The following is a 14,110-nucleotide window of genomic DNA, read 5'->3' on the forward strand; positions in this document are numbered from 1 at the left end:
CTCTTTTGTTCCTGTGGTGGTGGTTTATGGTTTAGTCGCTAAGTCGTGTCCAACTCTTTGTGACCCCATGGACTGTAGCCCACCAGCCTCCTCTGTCCATGGGATTTTCCAGGCAAGAATACTGGAGTGGATTGCCATTTCCTTCTCCAGGGGATCTTCCCAACCCAGAAATCGAACCCAGGTCTCCTGCATTGCAGGCAGATTCTTTACCAACTGAGCTATGAGGGAAATATCCTCACCGTATTTATCACTTATCTTTTCACTTTCTTTAGTGTATCTTTTCATGATTATCTCCATACTGTTTTGTTCTACAGTATTTTGATTATTCTTGGCCCTTTATTTTTCTAAATAATTTTTGAATCCATTTAAACAAGTACTATGAAAACCCTGATGGAAACCTGATTGGAATTGGATTGTATCTATAAATCAGTTTAAGAAAAATTGATCATTTTATAACATTAATTCATCAAGGTATATCTCTCTTTCAATATCAGTATCAGTTCAGTCACTCAGTCGTGTCCGATTCTTTGCGACCCCATGAACCGCAGCACGCCAGGCCTCCCTGTCCATCACCAACTGCCGGAGTCTACCCAAACCCATGTCTGTTGAGTCGGTGATGCCATCCAACCATCTCATCCTGTCATCCCCTTGTTCTCCTGCCCTCAACCTTTCCCAGCATCAGGGTCTTTTCAAATGAGTCAGCTCTTCGCATCAGGTGGACAAAGTATTGGAGTTTCAGCTTCAACATCAGTCCTTCCAATGAACACCCAGGACTGATCTCCTTTAGGATGGACTGGTTGGATCTCCTTGCAGTCCAAGGGACTCTCAAGAGTCTTCTCCCAACACCACAGTTCAAAAGCATCAATTCTTTGGCGCTCAGCTTTCTTCACAGTCCAGCTCTCACATCCATACATGACTGCTGGAAAAACCATAGCCTTGACTAGACGGACCTTTGTTGACAAAGTAATGTCTCTGCTTTTTAATATGCTGTCTAGGTTGGTCATAACTTTCCTCCCAAGGAGTAAGTGTCTTTTAATTTCATGGCTGCAGTCACCATCTGCAGTGCTTTTGGAGCCCACTGCCCGTACAAAACAGTGAAAGTGAAAGTCGCTCTTTAGGTCTTTTTAAAGATTTTTTTTTGGCTACTGCTCAGTTTCTTTAATATTAATAAGATGCTTTAGGATTTTTTAAATTTGTTTTTGAGTCCTTTTCTTAATATTTATTTATTTGGCTGCATTGGGTCTTAGCTGTATCACGCAGGCTCTTTGTTATGGGATCTATCGTTGCACTGTGAGGGCTTCTCTCTAGTTGTGGTGTGTAGGCTTTAGTTGCCTGTGGCATGTGGGACTTTAGTTCTCTGATGAGGGATCGAACCTGCATCCCTTGCATTGCAAGTGGATTCTTAACCACTGGGCCACCAGGGAAGTCCCTTGAGTCTGTTTTATTAAATTATTTTTCTAGGAATTTTCCCTTCAACTAAGTTTTCATATGTATCTTCATAAAATTATTCATCATATTTTTTATCATGTTTAAGTATCTGTAGGGTAGACAGTGATGTCTCCTTTTTCATTTGATATTGGTTATTTTTATTCTGTCTTTCTTTTATTCTTCTTGATCATTCTCACCAGAGTTTTTCTTAATCTTTTCAAATAAACAGCTTTTAGTTTCACTGATCCTCTCTGTTTTAGATTTATTTTCTGTTTTATTAATATCTGTTCCTATCTTTATGATTCCTTTTTTTTAACCTTTTTTTGAGTGTATCTGGCCCCAAAACTCATGCCTGTGCAGTCGTGATGCTCTCAGTAATTTTGTGTTATTCAGTTTCTTCTTTTCCCGTTTATGAGTCGTTTTAGGTTTGACCTCATCAGGTATCCTGGAACTTGGGTTTGTGGGCTGGTGCTCACTTGCATGGGTAGGATGAAGCACTGTCTCATCTCCCCATCATTCCCATGAGGCAGCTGGCTCTGCATCACTGAGGACATGGCTATCTTTGTTGCAGGTGATAGAGACTGATCCCGAGCCGGCTTACTCAGTCCTAGAAGAGAACTATCGAGAACTGCAGCTGCAAATCAGTGCCCACGTGAATTTCGCCTCATATAAGTGCCAGACTACCGATGTGCACTTTAAGGAAACCCTGGTTTACCAGACTCGAGTGTTTGAGTGAGTCATCAGAAGCCTCCTGACCCTCTTAGAGCAGTCCTTTCATTCCATCATTCACTCACTCAAACATTTATTCCATGTCCACGACAGCACAGACCAGACATAACGTCTGTGTAGCACACACCAGAGGGTCTTCGTAGGTCCAATGAAACACTCAGACCCACAAAACTATTCAAGTTCACACTTGAAATCAAGATATAGACTTGATTCAGCTTCAGTGGGAACAGTCCTTGCAATGGTCCATATCACCACCCAAAAACTATTCTTATTGCCCAACCCCCTGCCCCAAGTGACAGCTCAGACAGTATCCATGTTGGTGGGCAAAAGGTTCATCTTAGCAACAGAAGCCAACATTTCTCACAAGCACTCCATGGCTATAGCTTCCAGGATTCCTGCAAGTCACTACACTCAGAGAACCCCAGTGCTATGGCTTCTCTCCAGGTATCATGATTTCTCCCAGCCCCGACACAAGTTAGCAATCAAGGGTCATTTTTACTGTAAACAAAGTTGTCTCATAATATAGATGATATTTCTCTCTTATCAGGCTTCCAGGGACACAGAACTCAAAAACTAATTCAAAGTCAAAACTGTACTTAGAAGGAGAAGGGGTTATGTTAACCCTTTATTCACACTCAGTTGGTACAAGGATGCATGGGTCCTGCTCTCAAAGAGCTCACAGTGGGTGTTGGGGGAAAGGGTGAAAATGGTTGAATTGATGGTTACAGTCCAGTGTTCTTGGTTTGCAATAAGCATCCCAAAAGCAGACCAAGATATGGGGAGAGACAAGTGTCTGGGAAGGCTTCCTAAAGTGGTGGACCAGCTGAACTTCAGAGGACAAATAAGAGGTGGCCAGGTGAAGTGAGAAAAATGGCCTTCAGGCAGAGAGAAGGCCTGTGACTCTTCTTTGAGAATTACAAACACAAAAGTGTAAACCACTGACATTTCTATTTTGTAAAAATTGGTAATTAATTGTTCAACTCATTATGCACTTTGGCCCTTAATGTATCCTCTCAAATTATTATAGAACCAAAAGCTAAGAGACAGGAAGTGGGATCTTCTGCTGGTGGCCATTTCACCTACCATGGCGGTCACCAAACTCTGGCCCATGGCCCAAACTCAGCAGCTGCTTATTTTTGTAGATACAGTTATGCTGTATGTTGTGTGGGCACACAGTCATGCTCGTTTGTCTATTGTTATCCAAGGCTGCTTCCCCAGCAAAGGGAGGAGCTACTGCGGAGACCTCTGGCTCATGATGCCCAAAACCTTTACAGAAATGTTTGTTCTGTAAACCCTGGGCCTAAACCAAGAGTGTTTCTACTGGAAGTATCCTGTGCCGCTGAGATTTCTCCCCTTCATAAAAATTTGCTTTAGCCTAAAGACCAGTGCTCATAAATTCACACAAGCCCCTGAGGCCAAAACACTTGACTTCATGCACAACTGCATAGTCTACCTGGACTGGATATAGGGAATCTAACCCTTCAGCCCCTCCCTTGGACCTATTCCCCCTGCCCCCGAGTCCCAGCTCCTACTTCTCCCCTAAAACTTGGAAGAATGTGTGTGTTTTTCTCTCACTTGCACAACCATTTCCTTGAATCATCCTCTTGTGACTGTCTGTGATCACGTTTAACAGTGACTCCAGAAAAAGCTTCTGTCTCCCAGTTCTTACCACAGAGCAGGAAAACTTGAGGCAAGACGAGGATTCGCTAATTCAGAATCTGAGACAAGTCAGTAGCTCAGCCAGTGAAGACGCCTCAGGCGGAGGTCAAATGATTTCTGACCATGAGGACATTGTTTCTGGGGGAAAGTAATTCCGGAAGGTAGAGGCCTTGGAGTTTGCATCCGAGGGAGATACTGTCTTATGAATGGATTTTGTTTCCTCTCCCATGGGAATTTTTCAGGATGACCACGATGCAGGCTGAGAGCTCAAGGCACAGTGAGCCAGGGGTACGCAAGACGAATGAAGAGCTAAACATCAGGATTCTTTGGCTTGTAATAGCTATGTATATATTTTTGTGTTTTAGAAGGAACTATAATTTTAAATCACATGCTTGATTTCAAATAAAATTGCCTTTGAAGAAACATTTAGGAAACAAAGTGACTTGACTTTAAAAAAAAAAGTTAATGGTACAGATGATGTGCAGACAGGACAAAAACTGTCTTCAACATGTTTCTCACATCCGTTCCCTGATCTGTTTGCAGGTTTGAACTGATTAATTCAGGAAAAGTGCAGCTGGAATTCAACTGGATCTCAGAAGAGACAGCAAAGGCTGTCAGCTTTGCCATGCCAGACAACCAAGGTAAGTGAGCTGACAGGTAAAACCCAGGGCTTGAGCTGGGTCCCTAATTAGTAGAAGAGTCTGGTTCACGGAGAAGCAAGCACTGCTCCAACCGCCCCCTTGGCAGCAAAGAAGCAGAGCAGAGGCCCCCTAGCGTCTGCAGAGCCAAAGGGGCCCAAGAAACTCCAGAACTGAACTCTGCCTCCTTGGGCCCCACAAAGCTGGTACCCCCTCTCACAGATCCCTCGGAGTCTTTTCTTTTAGATCTTAACCTTCTAGAAATCACAGACTCTTGGAGAAGCTGATGAAATCTGTGAACTGACTCCCCAGGAAAACACACACATGCCCAATTTGCAGTTGGTACATGTGAAGAGAACCCAACCCTTGGTGGGCAAATGTCCAATACTACTCTTTCAGTTTGGAAATTCCCATGGACTCTTTCCAGTGGACTCTTTTTCATGGACACTCCAGATTGTGAACCCCTGCTTTAAAGCAATGATTCTCCAAAAAATTATTTCACAGCCCATTATTCTTAAGGCAGATGACCCACAGACATCTACTTGACCCATACCCTTGAGTAAAAAGGAAAAACACTTGAAAACCTGATGTAATTAATAGAAGTATGTTTCATGAATCTCCTGTGAGACACAGCTAATTCCTTACCCGTGGGGCCCAAAGTCAAGTATACTGGCTAGGAGAGGTGAGCCCACAGACCCCGTAGAGGTTGCCTAAGGCCCTATATGAGTGGGCTGCCATCACCGCCCCCTCACTGCAAATGCAGAACATCACTGGCCCTCTTATCTGCCCCCAGGTTTCTCCCAAAAAGACCAGCTTAGCCAGGCCACGCTGCACACGCTCAGCACGGTGGACAGTGCCCTGGACCACTGGAACGAAACTTCCCTGCCACCCTTCTCTGTGGAGCCCATCTCGGGTATCGTGCCAGTGGGGAAGACTCAGAAGCTCAAAGTAAAATTCTCCCCACTGGAAGTTGGAGACTTCGAGAGCAATCTTTTCTGCCAGTAAGGAGACTCTCTCCTAACCCCTCTTCCGTCCCACCACGACCACCATTCTTTCACCCCAGCCCCATCTAGAGCCCCACACTACCACATTTCCCTCTGGAGAACGGGAGGAGTCTGGTCTTTTGTATTGTTCATCCACCCTCTGTGGACCCTGCCTCCTGCCCACCTGCCCCTTCCCAGCTACACACAGGATTCCACTGGGGCCACAGAATGGTGGGCAGCCAGCTGGGCCCCAGTCCTGGGCAAGCATGGCCTTGGAAAAGCTTTCTTTTACCTTTTCTGAGGCTCAGTTTCCTCCTATGTAAAATGCAAATAACAGTACCCACTCTGTAGAGTTGTTGTGAAAACGAAATGAGCTAATTCAAGTGAAGAGCTTAGAACGGTGCCCGGCGCACAATAAGTACAGTTAAGCATCAGGCGGTAGTGGTCACGGAGGAGGCGGGCCTGGAACATAGGAAGAGAGGAGCAGATGGAGTCCAGGTCAGTTAAAGGAGAGCTGATCCAATTATATCTGGCAATGAACGTCCCTGGGGGCTCCACAGAGGACACCTTTCTTAGAGGAAGTCTGTGACCCGTGGCGTGGGGTGGCAGAGACCTACGTGAACCATAAGACCGGTGGAAAGCATGCAGTCACACCTGCAGAGACCCTTCCCACACCTGGGCCCCCTGAGCTCAGTGCTGGGGATAGAGGTCTGCTCACATCTCGTTCACCTTCTCCAAGGAGCTCAGGGTAGTTTTTTGTTTTGTTTTGTTTTCTTAAGGATGCCTGGGTCCTTTTTCCTATCCCATTAGATGCCAATGAAAGAGCCCAGAGGGAAAGACTCTGTGCTGACTTTATAGCAGGGAGGTTTTCTCACCGTTGGTAAAGGAAGTTAACTTGAGGCCAAAATAAGGCAAGCTGTTGTTCAGTCACTCGGTTGTGTCCGACTCTTTGCGGCCCCATGGATTGCAGCACGCTAGGCTTCCCTGTCCTTTACCATCTCCTGGAGCTTGCTCAAACTCATGTCCATTGAGTTGGTGATGCCATCCAACCATCTCGTCCTCTGTTGACCCCTTCTCCTGCCTTCAATCTTTCCCAGCATCAGGGTCTTTTCTGAGGCACCCAGAAGGAACCAGAATTCAGGCTCCCTGTACTCAGCCCATGCATGTATTTATCCCTGTCACGATTAATTAGTGAATACCTACTATGTATCATGTACGCCTCAAGGCACTGCGGTTTTGTTGTCAACCAGACAGACCCATTCTCTGTGCTCATGGAGCTCACATTCTCGTGGGTGTCATATCCATTTCCAGCCATGAAAGCAAGAACTGATTAAAGAGTTAAAAATAGATCAAAATAACCTTATTCTCTCAGGATTCCTAACCTGCCACCCGGAGAGCATGGCCCAGTCCTGTCAGCCAAAGGGCGGAGCTCCCTGCCCATCTGCCATTTTGACCTGAAAGATTCAGACTACATCATTGGTCATCGGCGCAACCCAGACCTCCGAGGACCTAGTGGTGGGGCTCTGGATCCAAACACCCGGGTGATTGAGTTCACCAGCGTGGGCATAGGAGGGAAGAATCTCCGGTGAGTGGTGTGGGTTTGCACTGCTAAGTCGCTTCAGTCGTTTCCGACTCTGTATGACCCCATAGACAGCAGCCCACCAGGTTCTGCCATCCCTGTGATTCTCCAGGCAAGAATACTGGAGTGGGCTGCCATTTCCTTCTCCAATGCATAAAAGTGAAAAACAAAAGTGAAGTCGCTCAGTCGTGTCCAACTCTTAGTGACCCCATGGACTGCAGCCTACCAGGCTCCTCCGTCCATGGGATTTTCCAGGCAAGAGTACTGGAGTGGGTGCCATTGCCTTCTCCGGGTTTGCACTAGTTGAGTTCATATCAGTTCATCTTTCTAAAAACCCGGAGGAAAAAATTCAGAGAGGCAAGCTAGACTGACAGCTAGAAGCATGCTTGCTATCCTAGGGGTTGACTTTAGAGAATTTTTCCGGTGAGGAAGTGGATTTCTGTCTCCTTAGTTTTGACACTCAGGAAATTTGAAAGACATAAAGCATGATCCCTGACCACCACCTAGACCACAGAGGATCACTGGGACAGAAGGGCCCTTGGTGGTGTTATCACTCCAAAGTCCAGAACTAGAGCCACACGTGGGACCCCCAAGTGAGATGCGGTTTTTGTTTCTACATAACAAAGTGGCCAAAACAGTTCTGATCCCCACATAAGGGGACTGTGCTAGGGAATAGTCTAGAAAGATTTCTCTTAATCCGCAAGCCCCTCTCTCACTCTCTGCTGTCGCTTCTTCCCCTTGGGCAGGGCCTTTACAATACTAAACCCGACCAGTAGCGCCTACGCCTTCTCCTGGGTCTCTGAAGAAATTGAAAGCCTCCAGAACCCTCCAGCCTTCACGTGCCTTACAGAGAAGGGCCTCATCCTCCCTGAAAAGAAAGCTGAGGTATGTGTGAATGGGGACCGCTCGACCCAGGGCTTTATTCATCCCATCTGCCTCTGCAGAGCAGGTGTGCTGCAGAGCGTGGGTAGAGTTAGGGAGAGCAGCCTGAGGCTGTGTCCGTCGACAAGTGTTTCTCGGGTGGTTACTGTGTGTTAGCCAGTCCTCATGAACAGGACAAAGCTGAGCCATCTTGGTTGGCCGTGGAGAGACAGAGAGCTTTAGTATTTGAAGTTTTAAAAATTGATATTTCAAAAGCAAGGACAAGAGAGCTGGACACCAGTGCCTGGGGACTCTAGGACTCATACAATAGCAAGGAGCCGAGTTATTTTTGTCCAGGGACTGACAGCCGTGAGAGAACAGAGATGTATCTTTACTTGGTCAGGCCAAAGGGCAAAAGAGAACAGCAGAGTCATGTCCCACGATTTAATCCTAATGTCTACACAGTGATTTAGAGCAGAGGGTCAGATTTAAAGAAATACAATCTTGCTGGCCAAAGCAGCTCTGTGGGCCCCGTGTCCTATAAATTCTACAGAGAATATTGGGGGCAGAAATAAATCCATGAGACAAAGATTACGAATTGAGATGCCTTCAGAAAGATCATAAAAATGGAGAGCACAGGCCAAGGGTCAATGACAGGGAATGGTGGGCACCAGGGTTGGCTGGCCACAGTGCTTCTCTGGCGACAAATCACCACACACAGCAGTGAGCCCAAGGTTGCCAGTTCTCCCGAACTTTTCAGGAAAATTCCGAATTCTACCTGAATCTTTCCATTTTTACATGCTATCCCAAGACATGGCAGCCTAGCCAGCAGAGCCTTAGAAATAGAAATGAGCGGGGCAGAAGCCCTTAGAAATACTTGGTGGACTGGGCACACAGACATGGATGTTACTGGTACAGCCAAACTTACGTGCCCTTACAAAGACAGGGGAGAGGAAGCGATGACCTGGTAATGTCACCTGGCACAGCCCCAGGGCTGGCATGCCTTTAAGGTACGTGGGGCGCACACACGGAAGCGCCTCTAACCACCATGCTCCAAACTGTCTTCTTAGGTCGTCTTCCAGTTCACACCTTCCCATCTGGACATCTCGGAGGCATTCTGGACTTTCTTAATCCCCGAGCACAACATTACAGTCCCTTTCCTGCTGGTAGGCAAAGCCACTGACCCTCTCATCAATTTGGACAAGTCACATATCAACTTCAGTTGTCTCCTCATTGGTAAGGCTGCCCCGCTGGTTTGTATATTTTAGAGTTGGCATGACCTGTGGGGGAGGGGTGTTCCCCCTAGCAGGGGAACTCTTCCTGGTATCTTCTAGAAGCATGTCAGAGGGCCTCTTTTTGCTATTCACAGGGCCACAGAATATTTAACCTCTCAATCTAATTTCCATCAAGTGTCTTCTAAACCCACACACTAATAACCTAAGAACATTGAGGGAGCTTGCTGCAGAACCTACTTGGAAGATTCCCTTGGGGTCTGGATTGACTAGTTTATCCCCAGAGCCCCATACTAGCCCCATCCTACTTGCATGTGCCCCCAGACTGTGGCCCACAGTGGTCACACCCCTCTGCCATCCTTTCACACTCTTGCCCAGTTCAGCAAATATTGTTGAGCCCCACATGGGAGCCAGGCACTCTTCTGTGAGCTGGGAATGCAGAGGACAAAGCCCATGTCCTGATCTTCATGATGGTTACATTCTAGTAGCAGGAAGCAGGCGACCAAGAAATGAGAAGGTGAAATATGTAGCAGGTCAGGTGTGGATAAGTGTTCCAAAGAATAAAATAGAGTCGGGGGAAAAGGAGTGCCAGCGGGCAGTGGGAAGGTGACATTTGGGCAGAGACTTGAAATAAAGGAAATGATGGACAAGTCCCCCTATAATACTGTGACGCTGTCACATGGATGTGATGGTGTGTGTGTGTGTGTGTGTGTGTGTGAGAAGTACAACCCAAGTCAGAGGATTTGTTTTAGTAATTCGTTAGGCTAGTTATAAAAGTAGAATTCTTTATAAGTCAATCAATGTGGTGTTGTATAAGGAAAAATATAATAATCACTGCCCGCCTCCCTCATTTTTCCCTTTCCATCAGAGGAAACCATTGTGAACAGTGTGGTGTGTATTATTTCCGTACATTTCTTACACTGATACATATAATAGATAGGAGGAGATTGTGGCATTAATCAGGTTTTGAACAAGTAAGTGGGCAATGTAGCATAAGAATAATAAGAAGACAATTTAGGAATGCAATGGTGGTGCATTTCAATATAATTATTACATCACCAGATTAAAGAAGAACCAGGTATTGGCATATACCAAAGAGTTATTGCCCAAAATTCAGCAGACATTCTCAACAAAAACTCTAGTAGTAAAATAGGAATAGAGGGGAAAAAACTTGAATAAAGATTAACCAAAATCAAGAGGCAAATATTACCTAGTAATAAACCGCTGAAGTCACTTCAGTTAAAGTCAGGAATTAGGCAAGAATGGTCACTGTCACTGTCATTATTGGACACTTGGTTAGTGATTTTAGCAAGTACAATAAAATAAGAAAATTAAATAATTGGCATAAACATTGGGGAAAAAGAGACAAAATTATCTCATTATGCTATTGCTAATGACAGCATACACAGATAAGCTCAAGAGACTCTAGAGAAAAGCAAAACAAACTTCTAGAATCAGCAGGATAATTTAGGAAGTGGCTGTTTGCAAGTCGTATGCAAAAATCAATGGTTTCTCTTTCTTTTAGCAATAAGCACCTAGAAACAAACAGAAAATTCCGTTCAATACTGATATGACCTATATAATAGCTAAGGACAAATGTAACAAGAAAAGCACAGGACCTATATGAATAAAACTATAAAATGTTATTAAAATGCCCTCAAGCAAAATCTGAACATTTGTCCCTTCTCCCAAAAATTAAATACAAATTTAATCAAGTTCTCAATAAAATCCCAGCTAGTGTTGTCTAAGAAAACACAGGATGCACAGTTTAATTTGAATTTCAGATAACAAGGAATGATTGTTTAGTATAAATATGTCCCATGCAATATTTGGGACATACTTATACTAAAAAAATTGTTTACTAAACCTGGCAACCTTAATCCTAAAGGATTGAGTTAAGGGCAGAATTTGGTAAAGTGATTCTAAAGTTTATGTAGAAAAATAAATGCTCCACAGTAGTCAAGGAAAGTAAGAAAAAGGAAGCTAGCGATAAGAGACACGTTGGTCAGGGCCCTGTCAGGACACCCATGACACACCTGAAATTTAATTCAAGTGAGTCCAACGCACAGATGATTCATAGAGATATGGCAGAGCAGAGGGGCCTACAAGCCCCCATTAACAAAAGCAGGAAGGCATTGAGTCTAAAGGAGCAAGCAGGATCCCAGGAGAGCTACAACCCAAGGCTGAGTGGCCACCTACGAGGAGCAGACAGTTGATGGGGTACAGTTTTAGAAGGAAGAGCTGGAGCGCCTTGAGAGGAAGAACACTTGTAGAGTAAAAAGAAGGAAGAGAGGTAGCCAAAGGCTGAGGAGCTTGGCAGAGGGAAGAAAAGAAGCTGGAGAATCCCTTCTAAACAGGCTTCCTCTCGCCTGCTGAGGTGCGCCAGGAGCAGGCACGAGGGCTCCTCTGAGGGTAGTGTTTCCTCCTCAGGCCGGGAAGCCAGGGAGACTGTGAAGATCATCAACAAGGAGGAGCAGGAGTTCCATTTTGCCTTCCAGGACACCTCCCGGTATTCTGAAGCTTTCAGCAACAGCCTGGTTGTATGTCCCATGGAAGGCTGGGTCCCCCCACTGTCCAGGTAAAAGAAAGGAAGCCCCTAGGACTGCCCTTGCCCAATGGCAGGGGTCTCAGGCCTACGAGCCAGGAGAATCAGGTTCCTTTAGAGTGCCCCGTCTCTGAAGTCTCTCCCAACTCTAAAATTTGGAGCTTCCCAGTTGAAGCTAGTGGTAAAGAACCCACTTGCCAGTTTAGGAGACAGAAGAGATGTGGGTTTGATCCCTGGGTCAAGAAGATCTCCTGGAGGAGGGCATGGCAACCCTTTCCAGTATTCTTGCCTGGAGAATCCCATAGACAGAGGAGCCTGGCGGGCTGTAGTCCATAGCGTCACAAAGAATCAGATACTACTGAAGCAACTTAGCAGAGTGTCCCATCTCTGAAGTCTCTGCCAACTCTAAAATTGAGACATTACAGTTCCATCTCTGTCCTGCTTATCCCCTGTTGATAATTTTCATGATGAGTCGTAGAACACTGAGAACTTTAAGCACTTTTTCTCAGTATTTTCTTATGTTTATATTCTTCTCCACACTGTCCACTGTGTTTGTGAATCCCTAAAGCAGTGGCCTGCCGTGCCTGGAAAATTCACCCTGATTTGGAGTTAGGCTGCCTTCCCCTCCTAGTGCATGTTGATCCATGGGGCTTATCTTCTTCAGCTTCTTTAACAGATTGGTCTAGTTACCCAATCTGCTGTCGTCTTCCCCAACCAGGTTCCCAATTGATATTTTCTTCACACCGAAGAAAGAAGGAGATGTGAACTTTAATTTGATCTGCAATGTGAAAAAGAAAGCCCACCCTCTGACCTTAAATGTCAAGGCTGAGGGCTACTCTGTGAACGTGGAGGTCAAATGCAAGGACAGGAATGGCTCCGTCACTCTCCTGACTCCCAACCAGACTACCATTGTCAACTTCTATGAGGTAAAGGTGTGAGAGGGCCCTGCTCTCTCTGCTTCCACACTGGCTGGGAAAAGCAGTGCATGTGAGCATTCGATGAAGCTCTGTTTCAAACGCCAGGGAGATCAGGAGAACAGAAACAAACCAGCAGCAGCTCCAAACCAGACTGTGTATGGCTCTGATGTGAAAAGAAAGCTTTTCACGTGATATGATAAGAAAGCTTTTCTTATTTTACTTTTCAGGGGGCAGAGAGATGGTAGGGAAGGGGAAGAATGCTTATCTTAAACATACAGGAAGGAGGTTTTGCTACCTCCTAAGTGATCTCTAAGAATTCAGCTGTTATTTTCCTCTTCAGATAGGAAGGACTCCAGCACTTTGTAGCTCCTGCTGGACTCTGGCTGCATTATGCTAATGATACTCACTCAGCTCACTAACACCATGGGTTGTCGCTGCTTCCCAAAGGGTATTTCCCCCAACACGTTACATACCCTGACTCCAGAGAAGGGAACCGTGGTTTGCACTCACTCAACATACAGCTCTGTTCTCCCTCAGGTGGAATTGAATGAGTGTGTCCAGTGTGAATTCAGCTTTATCAACACTGGAAAGTTCAACTTCAGCTTCCAGGCGGAGCTGTCTGGCCCCAGATCCCTGCTGCAGTACTTGGAATTTTCACCCACCGACGGCAGTGTGGACGTGGGGCAGAGTGCACACGCCTCCCTGTCTTTCCGGCCATTAAAGAAATGTGTCTTGAAGGGTCTGGAACTCAAAATCAAGGTAAGGCATTTAACATTGTCCGACACTGAACGCACTCACGGCATTCTGTCTTGAGAACTGTGTCCGATGTCCACCCTTAGCTGCAAGGCAGGATGGGAAGTCAAGCATGTTTCCCAGGCAAGTTGGCAGCCAATCGGAGTCCTGCTAATGAGGAAGCCCCAGGAAGCAGATGTTGGGTGGGAACTGACAGGTCTCTGCATACCCCTCTGCCTTTGAGCTGAATTATTGCTGCAATGATTCAAGAGCCAATGGGGGCCTGGTTGCAGAATCATCCACCTTGGTTTCCTTAAAGAAACTTAGAGCCTGAATCAGAATCTCTGAATCAGAATCTCTGTAGAGATTCTGCACATGGAGTCCTGGGACCTGAATTCTTTTAAAGCACCTGACTGCTTCCCTCCTTCACCTGAGGGTGTAAGGGCCCTTTTCTCTCACTTCTCCCTGTCATCTCTACTGGATATTCTCTCCCCGACAGATCAGCCACGGTCCAACATTTACATGCACCATCTCAGGCTTTGCTGTGAGCCCAGCTGTCCATTTCTCCTTCACCAGCTACAACTTTGGCACCTGCTTCATCTACCAAGCTGGCATGCCCCCATACAAGCAAACCCTGCTTGTCACAAACAAGGAGGAGACAGCTATGAGGTAAGCAGACTTCCCAGAGCTTCCAGATGATTCTGCCACTCCTGCGGGTCCTACAGCCTCCACACAGCTGAGGTCCTGCCAAGACAGAGAAAAGATTATAAGAGAGCCTGTAGCACAGATGGGCATGAATCCTCAGTA

The 14,110-nt window shown here is 45.9% G+C and overlaps 1 protein-coding gene across 1 annotated transcript in view; it reads left to right on the forward strand.

Annotated features, from left to right (window-relative positions):
- Positions 1 to 14,110, forward strand: part of HYDIN (HYDIN axonemal central pair apparatus protein) — a 339,719-nt gene that overhangs the window by 304,525 nt on the left and 21,084 nt on the right. Inside the window, 10 exon segments of the mRNA XM_086351674.1 lie at positions 2,000 to 2,160; positions 4,360 to 4,457; positions 5,248 to 5,455; positions 6,810 to 7,022; positions 7,763 to 7,901; positions 8,948 to 9,113; positions 11,540 to 11,687; positions 12,373 to 12,580; positions 13,109 to 13,330; positions 13,803 to 13,972. Coding sequence (XP_086207800.1) covers positions 2,000 to 2,160; positions 4,360 to 4,457; positions 5,248 to 5,455; positions 6,810 to 7,022; positions 7,763 to 7,901; positions 8,948 to 9,113; positions 11,540 to 11,687; positions 12,373 to 12,580; positions 13,109 to 13,330; positions 13,803 to 13,972 — 1,733 coding nt within the window.

This window comes from Bos grunniens, chromosome 18 (assembly GCF_055505025.1).
Source record: "Bos grunniens cultivar Pamir isolate PY7600 chromosome 18, Bosgru_T2T1.0, whole genome shotgun sequence".
In the NCBI taxonomy this organism is placed as follows: Eukaryota; Metazoa; Chordata; class Mammalia; order Artiodactyla; family Bovidae; genus Bos; species Bos grunniens.